General features: G+C 37.3%; 1 protein-coding gene across 1 annotated transcript in view; it reads right to left on the reverse strand.

The window, feature by feature from the left end:
* The window catches only part of LOC145662589 (esterase E4-like), a 94,264-nt gene that overhangs the window by 17,126 nt on the left and 61,433 nt on the right, over positions 1-15,705 (reverse strand). Inside the window, exon 8 of the mRNA XM_081728307.1 lies at positions 11,904-12,054. Coding sequence (XP_081584433.1) covers positions 11,904-12,054 — 151 coding nt within the window. The remainder of the gene's footprint in view (positions 1-11,903; positions 12,055-15,705) is intronic.

Here is a 15,705-nt window from a genome sequence, read left to right on the forward strand (position 1 = left end):
TAGGTGACCTCTGTGATTTCGAAAGGTATTGTTGCGGTCGGTTTTGTAGTTCAAGCGTGACAAAGGTGGCAAGTATATTGGGTGTGTGGCGAAAGACAGTGTCAAAGGGATGAAGAGCTACAAACACAACACAACCACATTAGCCAAGAGGAACGGAGTTCGAAGAAACCTCTCACAAGGTACATTCGCGAAGTGTCCCCTCGGGATACATGTAAAACTGATTTAAATGCAAAGTTCTCCTCGGCCCAAAGTGTATTGTACTAATTTTAGCGGCCCATATGGGTAATTTGCATATTTATGAGCCTTCATATACCCGGAATCAATCATATACTACTATAACGCTCGGTCACAAAATTGCTTTTAGTTTCTTTAGATGTAACTGAACATGAATGTGGGCATATGCAAAACAAATTGGATCAAGTATTGCTTCTCTGACACGTGTTATCCCCACCGGCCGCCATCTTGGATCCGCCATATTGGATTCAACTTTCGGCTTTTCAAATGGGAATAGGTGCATGTGATACATCATATAAGATTTCCTCGGAAATTCATTGGTAAAGTGAGTTTTACGGTAGCTTGTACCATTTGCGAGATATTACATGTTAGGCACTTCGCGAATAGACATTGCAGAGTAATATCAGTTACGCTTACGGTTTTGATGTTGACAAATCAAAACAATTTCTAACTGGAAAAGTACTGTAGGTATAAACAAACTCTCTACAACATTGGTGTCAAAATCTTACAACATTTGTGAGTGATTGTTATTACTTCCATGTTATACTATAAGAAGGAAGTATTGTATTACGAACAAAATGCCTAATGTAAATCTAGATACGACCAGATTTTGGTGAAGATCTACCATATCCTATTTACGTCCGTGTGTCTGTATGTATGTACGTTCAGAAAAAAATTCGTCAACAATAAATCACGTAAAAGATCACATATATTTGGTCTAGGAATTAATTCGTGCGGTTGGTACGTACACATTGAAGCTGTAGTACAAACACAAAATACATAAATACCTTAAGAAAAATATTGTCCATCGCTAGCCACCACTTTCGCCCATCTGTCAGGCAATGTACGGATTCCGTGGCGAAAGAAGTCCTCATCCTTGGAAGCGATCCAGTCAGAGACCTATGTTTCGATATCTTCTGAAGAAGTAAACCGCTGCCCAATCAAATCGTTGTTCATGCAATCGAACAAGTAGTAGTCCGAAGGAGCAACGTCTGGTAAATACGGCGGGTGGGGTAAAACTTCCCATCCGACATTTTCTAAATAGGTTTTGACCGGTTTTGCGACATGTGGGCGAGCGTTATCATGTTGAACAATAAGTTTATCATGTCTGTTCTCCCATTCTGGTCGTGTTCTGGCCAGAGCTTGCTTCAAACGCTTTAATTGTCGTCGATAACGTTCTCCATTCATAGTTTCACCCGGTTGCAGCAGCTCATAGTACACCACACCTTTCATATCCCACCATATGCACAGCATAACCTTTGCACAGTGAATATCTCGTTTTGGTTGTGATGGACCTGGTTCACCTGGTTTCACCCAGGCCTTTTTTCGTTTAGGGTTCTCGTAATGGATCCACTTCTCATCACCCGTAATAATTCGATGCAGAAACCCCTTTCTGCTCTGTTGTTGAAGCAGCAATTCGCAAATGGTTTTCCGTCTTTCAACGTCTCTGTCTTTCAATTCATGTGGAACCCAATGTGACATCTTTTGAATCATTCCCATGGCTTTCAAGCGTTTGGAGACTGTTGTTTGATCAACGCCTAATGCTGCTGCAAGTTGTTCCTGCGTTTGACACGAATCCTGCTCGAGCAATGCTGTCAATTCTTCGTCTTGAAATTTTTTTGGCTGTCCAGCTCGCTCTTGGTCTGCCAAGCCGAAATCACCACTTCTAAACCGTGCAAACCACTTCTGACACGTTCGCTCAGCTAGAGCATGGTCACCATACACTTCCACCAAAATACGATGACTTTCAGTCGCACTTTTCTGCATGTTAAAGTAATGCAGCAGGACACCCCGCAAAAACACTTTATCAGGCACAAATTGCGCCATGTTCACTTAACTACAAACTGGTGTTGTTGACGCTTTAATCCACTGCCCTATACTACGAACGATACGCGATGACAGGGGTTTGCAACACATGTGTGGATACACGGAACTGTGGGACGCTCCGTTCGTTGCGCCATCTCTTGTCCACCCGCACGAATTAATTCTTAGACCAAATACATACGGGGCCCTGCACGACTGGTTGAATTTGTGAAGTGCCTCATATTTAACATGCAATATCTTGCAAATGGTACAAGCTACCGTAAAACTCACTACACCAATGAGTTTCCGAGAAAATTTTGTATGAATTTGATGTATCACATGCGTCTATTCCCATTTTAAAAACCGAAAGTTGAATCCAATATGGCGGATTCAAGATGGCTGCCGGTGTAGATAACACGTATCAGAGAAGCAGTACTTGATCCAATTTCTTTTGCATGTGCCCACATTCATGTTTAGTTACATCTAAAGAAACTAAAAGCAATTTTGTGACCAAGCGTTATCGTAGTGTATGAATTCCGGATATATGAAGGCTCATAAATATGCAAATTATCCGTATGGGCCGCTAAAATTAGTACAATGCACTTTGGGCCGCGGAGAACTTTGCATTTAAATCAATTTTAGACGAATCCCGAGGGGACACTTCGCGAAGGTCTCTCACAGCATTAAAGGAGATCATCACTCTGAACCGTCATGTGACTTGGGTATAAGAGACGGAAGACCTCGAAAAGCACCTCCCAAAACATGTCTTCATAATCACAGTCCGCTACGAGTTACCTGGACATGGAAATACGGAGTCGGGTTGCATTGGCGAAACTGTTGATAAAGGACAATAGTGGCTTACCAAAACGTTATTGGCGCTGCGAACACGCAACATAGACTGCTGATGACTGGAAACGTGTAATATTGTGTAATGAGTCATCCCTCACTTTATTTCAAAGCACGGAAAGTGTTTATTTGTGGCGGATGTCCAATGAAACGTATGATCCGTAGTGTCTCTGCCCAAAGGTGAAACGACTCTGTGATACTGTGGGATTATTATATCGAGGTTTTCAGAAAATTCTATGCTGACACTTATTGATGACGTCACTGCCCGTGATTTTGTCGCCATTTTAGGGGACCATGTGTATCATATGAACCAGATATTGTTGTTGCAATAAAGCCATATTTTAAGATGATAATGGGCCTATTCACACAGCGCAAGCTGTTGATGCGTGGTTTGAAGAACATCAGGATGAAGTTGGACACCTGTCCGATCACCGGATCTTAACATAATTGAATATTTGTATTCCATTTAGGATACACGAATCCGGTGCGGATTTCCACCTACATCCTCTCTCAAGGAACGTAGTGATGCACTGCGAGCGAGGCGGTGTGATATTTTACTTGCTACCATTTACGATCTTCAAGACTCCATTTTGCCTCATATTAGATCTGTTCTGAGGGATAGTCCAACGCCTGTTAATCCATTACGATGCACTTTTTTCAATGTGTTTCTATCAAATTAATATCGATTTGAATGTATTATGCATGGGTGTCCATAGGTTGAAATAATTTGTAGGGATTTGGGCGTCTGGCCCCCCATGACCCACCTTTAACTACATTCCTGGCGTTTAGCCCCATTAACAATTTATTTATTTATACAAAATCCAAGTTTAAGCTACGAGGAAGAAAATCGTCCTGGATTTATGAAACCGCAAGAACATCGCCATTGCATCCAAGCGTGTTCCAAAAGACGCACTATACCCCGCAAGCCTACTCGCTAAGAAACTCTTTTTATGACTACCAATCAATTGTGATAAGGCATTATGCATTCAAGTTTTTTTTATTTTCACCCAGCAAATCGGGAAACCAACGCTAGTGTAGAAATAATCATTTCTGATCGTAAAAGATTCTGTTGCTGCTATGGTGATCTATGGTGTTGGTAATTCATATCTTTCTGCATCGGTGTGAAACCAACACTGCGAACCACTGCAATATTGAACGCTGTGAAAAGTTCAAGCCTGTCCGTAAGCATCCATCAATGATCAACAGACATTGTGTTCTAATGCTCACTTCAATCCACTCCTACATATCATCATTATAACTTTAAAAAAAACGCTGTCTAAAATTTAAAATTTTAAAGGAGAGATAAAAAACTGCTGCAGGCGGCAGGAAGAAACTCTGATATGTGCAACTGCTGGACGCGCATTATTGCTATCTTCAAACATAAAATCAGCTAGGTGTCTTTGCGAAGAGCAGAAAATGATAGGAGCAGTTTGACTGCAGAATCACATAGCAGGGATTGTTTTGTGACGTAACAGCCCGTTAAATGAACGATATCACATAACGGTTGTAGGTATATGCTCAATACCAAACTGCACTTACATCTATAAAATCATACTTTGAGCAAAATCTGCATATAAAACTTTTTAATGGCTCAGCAACGATATGCACTTTAATGTAACTCCTGAAACGATGATCTATATTATCTACGATTTGAAGTATAAAACCCTACTCACAATATTATCCTAATCTTTCCCATCGATTACTATGTTTTCTGGTATTTCAGTAACTTCTTGGCAGGGTAACTTTAGCCAGAGTCGGCTGACTAAACTTGGTATTGTAGTTTTCATTTCCTTACCTTTGAAAGTGACTCATATAAGATGGACATTTCAGTCGCTCCAAACTTATTTAAATAACATATCCTTAATATCTTCATAATATTGTAGGGCTTTGTTTGAGTGATTGATTTATTTCATTTGGTTTATTAAACACTCCTTTTATGTACCGATTTGTTATACCTTATCGTGGGAATCGGATTTCGGACCATGCACTTAAGCCACTTTGCCACGAGAGGCACATGAGAGTTTTACTTTCGATTTCCTTAGGAATATTGCGAATGGTACTACTTTTAAAACTATGTTTAAAAAAGAATACACAACGACCCACAAGATGATAATCTGAAACCTAGGAAATATATTGAATTGTTTTAAATTTGTTTTCACGCTACCATAACAATACTTATGTTTTTTTTATTCCAGCCTTTTAATATGAGCATTTCACACTCGCGCTAATGTTTATTCTATGATGATACAATTCTAGTTCATGAATATGCTATCTTTGGAAATATAGTAGAGTTTCGCTTATCCGACATCAGATAGGCACAACGCCGGATAATATGGATGTGTTAAAAAAAGACCTATTAAAAGTCAAACTATGATATAATTTTACACAATAATCATGTTTTATAACAAATAAATGTACTGCACTGAATCAGGGACTTATCCGGCGTGGGGTCCTGGCAAGGGCGCCGATTTCTCTCTATTTTAGGGGGGCACATTCAGATGTGTGTTTGGTTGCAAAAGGCATATATGAGAATTTTAAGAGAAATTGAATTCAATTTATGCCAAATATTGTATATTCATAAATACAATGCGGGGACCCATATGAGCAATGGGGTCCCGGGCACTTCAGGATCGGAACCCTTGGGTCCTGCGGCGGTCCCCCTCCGAAACTCAAGCACTTTTTAATAAACCTGCTTTTACCCTTTTGAGGTTCTTTTATATCAGATTACTGTGAGTAAGTGTCCAACTTTGGACAATGTTTTGCTGTAATGTTACACTCTAAGAAAATACCGTAATGCAATTGATCCTAGGTGGAATTTAAGAACACTTTTAAATATGATTAAAATTTCGTTTCCGCTCTCTTTATAACTTTCATGTATTAGTACGATATGTATTAGCCTTCTTGCTATTTTTGTTATGTGATATACATAGCAAACAGTTTTCCTTAGTTACATGTCTCCCGAAAATATTTTTAATTTTGTTTCTGCTACAAATGCAGTTTATTCAAAGCAAGCCGATTCATAAATGCAAAGTAAGAAAAAAGTTTAAGAGAAATACAGAAATGTTGAATTATTATTATTATTATTATTATTATTATTATTATTATTATTATTATTATTATTATTATTATTGATATTTTATTGATTTTTTAAAACATTAGAATTATGTGCTTAGGAGAATTCGTGTTATGCCTCCTCCGAAAAGAAAACGTGGATACATGCCTGCACTGAATGATAAACATGAGTCATGGTGTAGACGGCCGCGCTAGGCGATAGAGTTCAGAGCATCAAAAAATAGACTAAGACCACAACTTGCAGTTCTTGCCGATTGATTCAAATTTTTACCTGCAATGATATGTCGGATAATGCGGTATGTGAAATAAACAAAGGGCGGACAAGTGAGACCATGGTGTATTAGTGTTTCACGCACATAAACCTGTAAAATATTTGAGCAAAAAAATAATCTTTCACTTCCTTGCTAACTTTTTGGGTATGATCGCACACCTTGCCTTGTCAAGTATAGTCTTATAAAGAAAAAATATTTTTACATGCTGGAAAGTTAAAAAAAAACTTTAATAATTTGCTGTAGCTTTCTTTTTTTAACAATGACAAACTTGTCCATTTCATCACAATAAATCACGTTTCGTACTGAGATGTATATTTCTGTCTGTATATCTTTCACACTTTGTTGAAGACAAAATTGTTCTTTTTCCAAGAAAAGAGGATGAGAGAAGAAGCTATGCAAGAGCATAAACTGAAAACAATCACTAAAATCAAAAGTACTCGAATTCTGAATAAATACGTCATTAAAGGAAAATATCAATAAGTTATTTCCTTATTATATTTTTCGGTTCTTATTAACATGAAAATTATACACTTGCTATAATATTTTGTAAAAGAAATAATATAGGATGGGATGGGATTGGAACTGGTATGAAAACAGTATAAAAATTTCTAGTCAATAACTCTACCTACTAACCACGGAAATTACTTTTTGCTTGCTTTCTTTTTCTTAACAATAATGCTCATAGACATGATGCGTGTCACTTCTAACCTCAAGACAAGAGTTTTCCTGTTTGTTTCTATATTTTCGTACATCTTGGTTACAGAAGCTAATTTATATTTGGCAGAAATCTAGAAACTAGATTTAAACCAATAAATGCTATATTTTACTCCACTTTCCAGTTCCTTGATCCAACTCTCCTACGAAATTCTGAAATTTCCTCCGCAATCGTGCTCTGTTACTGCAAAAATCCCTCGAAAGCATGATTGCCAGTATACACAAAACCGAGCATAATATTATTTTTGCTTATATTTTTTATTATTTTATTATATTTTTTGGAAATATCTCCTTAGATGGATTGCTTTCTATTATCTCCACTTACTAATAGCGGAATTTCATGCTTAAACGTAAGGTAAATGGAATAAATGCGAAAAATTGTGAGTTACAGTATACGCGCAATTTTTTGAGCATGGGGATACATTCATTTCTTCATAAGAAGTGGCAACTTGATACAGGAAATATTCTCTAGTATTCTTTACATTCAGAGAATCCCACACATTTAGGCATATCCAGTGTCAACTCATGTAGCACCTTCGAGTCCAGTTTTTTTTCTTTTTCTTTCTTTTTTTTTTTACCTTACTAATTGCACAAACCGCCAAACGACAATGGTATTGTTTGTACTTACTCCGATGCCACGAACACTTTTCCGAGAGTCGCTTACACGTTACTGTTGAATAGCTTATCTGCACATGAACCCACTGGGTCATTTACCATAACAGCTGTTACTGGAAGGAAATTTGACAAACTAAAGGAGAATGGCGTGTCCATTCGCCATTATTCTCGCCCAAAATGTTTTGTTGATTTTTTTCACCATTGTTGTACAGAATATTTCAGTTTGAATTCGTAAATAAAAATGTTCTTAATTGTACAATTTTATATGATTCTGGTCATTATATCTTGACTCTGTTGCACCCCGGCCTGTTTTCTGGGCATGTACAGAATTTTTGACGTGGCTTTAGTCCATCGCTGTTACGTGTTGCTTTAGTACATAGCTGTCAAGTGAGCTTCCCAACAGATGTCAAAGTGAACATTTCATTCGGACCAACCTAATATATACGGGAAAGATTCAAGTGAAAACCCTAGAAATGCAATACATTTCCGAAAAGTTTTATGATGGTAGAAGTTGACAGCAGTTTTCATCGTGACTGAAGGAAACTGGTAAGTGTCAGTTTGTTGCAGGGATGCTGAAAGCAACATGCAAGGACGCTGAACAAGGAAGCGGCGTCAGTGCAAAAATAATTTTTCCGACTGGCGACTTTTTTGGTGATTTTGGAATGATGATTTGGCGACTTACTTACAAATCTAGCGACTTTTGTGCTGCGAACAACTTGTCCTAAAATAAGTACTATTAGCTCGAATCAGTTCAGATATATGTTTATTTTCCTTTTGCTTATTTGACTCAGTGTAGATGTTGACGAGTGGGCAAAGTACATAACATTTATCTCTATATTCCAGCTTTGATTGCTGTTATCTCTTACCTTCTAACGAGAACCAACTCCAGCTTTTAATGTCCTTTAGTTTACAGAGCTTTCGTTTAGAGGCACAAATAATACATTACCGGCAGCAAACAGATTATATGTAGAAGCGTGAGTAGAAGTGAAGTAAGATTTTTTCTAGACCTTTAATTTTGTTCGTTTTTCTAAACTCATCTTTGATTTCGTTGAAGCAAAATTGATCATCAAGTTAAAAATATATAAAAAGGAAATTATTGTTAGTTATGTATGAGTCTTTCATATACGTTCTTGTAGCGCAGATAGTACTATGGCTTGAATTGACCACACGTACAGTATATTACGCACACATACACTTTATTTATATATATAAGAAGCAAAATTCCACGAATTTTTTTAAAACGACTTTTCACCCAAAATTGGAGTCATTTCATCTCCTATTTAGCGACTTTTTGTATCAATTTGTTGGCAACACTGCCAATTGAAACTCGTCGCAGTATGTAAACCAATTGAAACTCGTCGCAGTATGAAAGTGCAGTCAGTGTTGGGTAAGTTACTTGTAAAAATGTAACGCGTTACAAGTTACTTTACTTTCTCTTAAAATGTAACGCGTTAGTAACGCGTTACTTGCCCCCCAAAAGTAACTGTTACTTTACTTCGAAAGTAACGCGTTACTAATGCGTTACTTTTAGGTCCGAAACTTTAAAAATGTGAAAAAAAATTATGTCTTCAATTTTCCGTACTACTATTACTACCGCTATTATTATTATTATTGTTATTATTATTATTATTATTATTATTATTATTATTATTATTATTATTATTATTATTATTATTATTATTATTATTATTATTATTATTATGATTGCACGTTCTGAATCGCTTTATGTAAATGCAAGGACAAATTTTTACTTTATATATGAACATTTTCACATAATGTAACATTGACAAAATGCCATACTGCGTTCCTCGTAGGGATGGACACGAGCGAGTTCGAGCGAGTTTTGTTTGACACTTGATTCGACTAGAAACAGACATCTGAGCTCGACCCGAGAACTCGACTCGAAAAATTTCCTCCAACTCAACTCGAACTGGGGTCGAATTTCGAGTCGACTCGAGCCAAATCCGGTGTGTAGTTTCGAGTACATTCTTTAAGTATATTACATAGACAGTATAATTATTATCAATGACACCACTACTACTACAACTTTTATTATTATTATTATTATTATTATTATTATTATTATTATTATTATTATTATTATTATTATTATTATTATTATTATTATTATTATTATTACAACGCTGTATATAAAAATGAAAGATAGGCGGTTTGTATTTGAATACTAAAAAACTAGTTGATTGCTAACCTCGGTAGTCGTGAAGTCTAGGAGTCAAGGACATTGTTCACTCTGAATTTGGGTTGAGGGTCTAGGTTGAGTATTCGGGCTCGAGCTAAACACTGTTAAAAGTTCTAGGGCACTGACCAGATATCTCCAAAACTGCTCGGCCTGGGTTTAGAATTGTCAACGACTCGAGCAGCTCGGCTCACAGCTCATTCACTATCGACCCGAACCGAGAAGTGAGCCGAGCCAACAGCTCACCCAACCGACTCGGCTAGAGCCCTCGGCTCAGTTGAGCCGAAGCAAGCAAATGGCTCATTCCTACCAAGCCAACTCGAGCCGATGGTTCACCCCAGGTAAGCCGGCTCGAGCCATCTTCTCAGTTGAGCCGAGCTGAGCTGAGCTTGTTATGAAAAATCTCTTGTGGTCTCGCTATTGAGACGAGACGAAATGCGAGCAGTGTCCCCTCTCTTGAGCAACACTAAAAGATTCCATATTACTGTTTAGCTTACATTTCTCATGGTTTTCATTTTCCAGTGTAATCAGGCCATGATTTCAAGACGACTTAAAACGAACAAGCTATTTATCAAACTCGACGCGAAAAACTAAATCGGCTCGGAACTCGACTCGAGGATATTACCCCTGAATTGATTCGAAACTCGACTTGAATTCGAGTTGAGTCGAGTTTTAGCTTGACTCGTGCTCATCCCTATGCGTTAGAAAAAATGGTTGCTTATTATTATTCTGCTAAACTAATTATATAATAATAATAATGTTATGTAAAATTAAAAATACAGAATATAGAGAAACATTACACTACTCTATAATCAACGGGACTCTAGGATAAGCAAACTGATCTGAAAGAACTCCAATATTACAAATTATCAGCAAACTATTTTCTAGTAATAAAGTAGGCCTGCTCATCAGAACAGAGTTTATTCATATTAACCCCTTACTGTAAATCGTTAATTATGGCACCCTAGTTGTTGATAAATATTTTACGCCGGGACAATTCAGACACTTTACTTTTAAATTCTGTCCACCATCGTCCTCAGCTCTTAAGAAAAAAGTATTCTTTCAAATGTTCGAATGGCAAAATATTTTCGTTCTCCATCTTTATAAAAACAACACCAATCAAAGTAAAATAGACTACCGGTATCATTGCACTCCTAGTTCACTCACTGAATGTATTGATTTGGAGCTGTCAAAATCTACGACAAAATCTTCCAGGTGCTTGCGATCAGTACACGTGATTTCTCTAAAGCTGTCCTCATCTTCAAAAAACAGCAAGTGGCACTACGAACATATCTGTTTCTCTGTGTGTCGGTGACTGTCGGTCACTGACATATGTAGTTCATGCTCGGTTGTCTCATTCTGAGAAATTCACTTACAGGAAAGAAAAATTTGTTTCCAAAAAAAAATATACGTATATTGTAGTTACTCATCCGAAATGTAACGCAAAAAAAAGAACGCAAACTAGGTACGTTACTTAAAAATTTGTAACGCGTTACCGTTACAGTTACTTTGGAAAAAATGTTCAGTGGTAGAGCGTTCACCTCTGGTGCTAGGGGTCTCGGGTTCAAACCCTGCTCCCGCCAAGTGAACTTTGTGGTGGACAAACACCGTGTGCGTGGGTTTTCTCGGGGTTCTCCCGTTTCCTCCCACTTACTTCATTCCACCATTTCATTCATTTCTCATAATCACCGTCTCCTTTAGCCTAACCGGCATAACCGTGGGACGTTAAACTCAAAGATTTCATTTTGGAAAAAATGTAACGCGTTACTAGGAAACGTTACTTAAAAAGTAACGCGTTACAAGTAACGCGTTACTTGCGTTACGTTACTTCCCAACACTGAGTGCAGTACGGTGATTCTTGTGTGCCCCTGTCCTTGCAGCGAGAATAAGTCTGGATACTTACCGAACACTTACTATATGATGCTATTCAAGCCTCAAACAAGAGCTAGTAAAGTAACAGAGGTACCGGTACTCTATAATCTGTTATTAGATGGCGCGAAAGTTTTTATGTTTTACTTCAGTAGTTTCAGGTAATCCTACAGAAATTGGAAATAGACACTGAAGGGCATAATTGCTCAGCTACGTGACCAACTCATTTTTACAAAGCATTTAAAAGATAGCAAGAGGAACAAAACGATAAAGTTAATTACCAAACTTTCTAGGTGGATCTGTCAACCAATCTGTACGACTATATTTCCCACTGTAACAGAACTCGTAGAAGTAGACGGGAGCAGGACTAACTGCAGCTGTAAGCTGAGCGGCGTATATGGCATCAATGATGAAATGTCTATCAGACATCATCTGAAATACAAGAAACAAGTACACCGATACAAGTATGTACAAATTTATTAGTACGGATAATACTATTTAGAATTACTATTATTTATTAGTACTGTATATTTAGAATAACTACTATTCTTTGTTACAGTAATAGAGTGACGCAACTCTGTTACTGTAACAAAGGCTATTAAACGCAACATTTTTATTATTTCTATGAACAAACATGATGATACTTGTTCGGTGGAGTCCATAATATATTTTGATTAACATAAAGCTATAATTTCCATCCCAAAAGAAGCTGACTCAATGAATACAACAATCGAGCGTTACTACAAATCCATACATCATTAAAGCGAAAAGGCAGAAACGTTAAATTCTATAAAACTTCTTATTTTGAGTTAAAAGGCATTTACCACGATTTCGTTAATGTTTGTTCACTATTGTATAAACAAGAACACAATAATATTTTAAATGTTCAGCTCGCGTCGCTAAACAATGCCATCCTTTTTAAATTCCATTAATTTCTTTTGATTTCTATTCATCTGATGTATTCCTTTTTTCAACGAAGTGCATAGCAATTTTAATGCTACAATTACGCTAATAATTCTATATAGCTTAAATGTCCCTTACTTATAAATTTAATTTCTACACAAATGTAATAGTATGCACATTGAAATGATTAAATTTACATACAGGTATTCTAAAGAAATGAATATTAAAGGAATTTCGAAATCCAAATTTATCATATCACTTCCTTGCGAGAAGAAAAGAAAGAAATAAAAAGAAGAGGAAAAGTACATGGCTGTAAAATCCAATTTCAATGTTTACTTCTGACAACAATGAGCAGAAGCACTGATCAAAATACCGAGCTGCGGGACAGCCCCGATTTTGGGCTCGAGTGTCTCGCATTTCCATAAATGTAGTTAGGACATGCAAATGTCCCGTATTTTAATCCTGTCCCATTTCTGCTATAAATATCAGCTTATTCAAAAAGTGAAAAATAAAAAATTCTGACATTGGCTGGGAATTCTGTAATTAGTAAATGAACAATCTGTAACATGTGACAACTTCGAGAAAGTTACCACACCACCCTCTCCGATTTGATAGCAAGCAAGCCAATAAATAGACTTGCAATGCAGAGTTGCAGTTGTCCGTCAGCAGTCAAGGGGATCTGCAATCTATAGGTAAAATGTACGAGCTGAGCTGTCGGCAATACATTACAAGTGAAGTGTTCCAATTTTGTATTAACAAGAATGCCTAAATTTGCAGGTTTGTTTCAATTTGAAGGAGAAGCACCTGTTTCTGGAAGCGACAAAGTTGAACGATGAAGTTGACTGCAAAATTTGAATGCTACATTTTCCATTGCACCTGGTGGAAACTCGAACACTCTCCAACACCAAAAAACAAACGAACATAAAATGGCTTCGAGTGCTTCTAGATCTACAAGCACAGGGAAAATAAGTGGCTTTTTTCTCCAGCAAGACATTGGATAAGTTAACAAGAATTATAAATAATCTCTTTGAGAGGCTAGGGGCACAGAATTGTGCTTTGGTCTAGGGCTTAGAATTATGTAAATCCGGCCCTGAAATTACACACGACGCAAGAAGAAAAATCAGCTAAGTTTTCATCAGATTAAACTGACAAACGTAATTTTGGCAAATACAGTCATGTAAACGTATTGCTAAACGCATGAAGAATATTGAAAGAGATTGTATCATTGATTTAAATAAAACGAGATTTGTTACATATTGTTTTTTCATAAAGCATTTTCATAAGATGTCATCTAAAGTTTTAAGGCGATTCTTTTCTAGCTGGATTGTAAATATCTTCACTCCGTACAGGGCCGTAACTTGAGGGGGGCAAGGGGGAAACTGCCTCCCCAGGAAGCTACCCCTGTTCGAGAGGGACACAATTTAAGACAAAATTTTCTTACTCCATATACAATACGAACAGGAAATTATAAGTGAAGCATCAGAGAGGTTCACTACATTACATAAACAAAACATAACACGAAAGGTAAATAAAACGAGAATGAGTCCTGGGCTCATTTCAGTAAAAAAATGTCTACTATTAGGGAACCTAGAAATGGCTTTGAGGTTTGTCAATATTGTCCCCTTAATTGATTTGTCATGTAAGGAACGGGCCCAGGGGCGTGCGGGAAGTCCCATAGGCTCCGGGGGGCACAAAGAGTAAGAGAAAGATGGAAAGAACAGGCCTATTTTCAAATTTTGCAGGAGGGCCCGAAACAACTTTTTCTAGGGAGCCCAAATATTAATGCTTGCCCCCACAGAAAAAAATCCGAGTACGGCACTGATTTCGTACAATAAATTACCGAACAGATAGGCGTATACAACCAATAAAAGATGTAAATGTATGATCAGGTAATGTTTCTCTTGTAACTTATTAAACCGTAGATCTATATATTATATAAGGTAACCTATGTGTTGTAACAGATAAAAATCTCTTGTAGTATGTAATCACACACAAAGCGATTTTCTGAATGACTAATAGAAATGAAAATGAAATGAAATAATTAAGTTTTACGTCCCACGGTTATGCCGGTTAGGCTAAAGGAGACGGTGATAATGAGATATGAGTGAAATGATGGAATGAAGAAAGTGGGAGGAAACGGGAGAACCCCGAGAAAACCCACGAACACGGTGTTTGTCCACCACAATGAATGACTAATAGAGAGATACGTAGTGTATGTTCTACGTAAAAATATCAATGGAAAAGATATGTATATCTCCCGTACCAGTGATGGAATGAGTCAAAATCACCGGGTTATTTGAATCACGACTTTTGTCAGGACTGGTTCCCGCTTTTCAGTTACGGTATGATTCGGTGACCTGAGCTGACCCGGCGATTTAGAAGTAGCCAAACTATAATTTCTGCAGCATTAGTGAAGAATCTTGTAGTTGATTAATAATGTTCACTACTCGAACTCGAACACTCATTTGCTTGATTCTCAGCGTGACATTTCTTAAAGATGCCATGTTTTGAATATTTCAAAAATAATTTTATGTGTATTCGTTTTCCCATGCTCGGTTTTCGAACATAGCCTCTGCGAAAAGAATTAACAAAGCATTGTTTTGGGTTCAGTGGTATCTTTTATATTCTAAACGACAAATTTTCTAAACACATACTCTCCACGTGTACGACGATATTTCGTCTCGGGTTCGTATCTGGCCACTGGATCACTCTGGGTCATGGCGCATCCCATCACTGTCCAGTACAAATATAATTGGGTTATTTATACGTGTACTAACCTGCATACCACATCCATACTTTGAAACTGTATGCTTTTTTCATATTCATCTTACAGACACTAAATAGTAATAATAATAATAATAATAATAATAATAATAATAATAATAATAATAATAATAATAATAATAATAATAATGAGAGCGGTCCCGGGTTCGATTCTCGGTGGGGTTACTCGGTCGAAGAAGTGTAACACGCTTTCTCAGGCCAGCCACCCTAAATGAGGTTTTCCTGGGGTTTCCTCATTCACACCAGGCAAATGCCGGGGTGGTACCTAACTTATAGGTGCCAGGCCGCTTCCTTCCCTTTCTCCAGATTGTGTGCTCGCCGAGGGACGTCATCCCTCAAATCGTGACGGGCTAAATGGCCTTAGATGCTGAAAGCCCAGATATCTAAATCCTAAAT

Source organism: Thermobia domestica, chromosome 10, assembly GCF_964235325.1.
Source record: "Thermobia domestica chromosome 10, izTheDome1.hap1.1, whole genome shotgun sequence".
NCBI lineage: Eukaryota > Metazoa > Arthropoda > Insecta > Zygentoma > Lepismatidae > Thermobia > Thermobia domestica.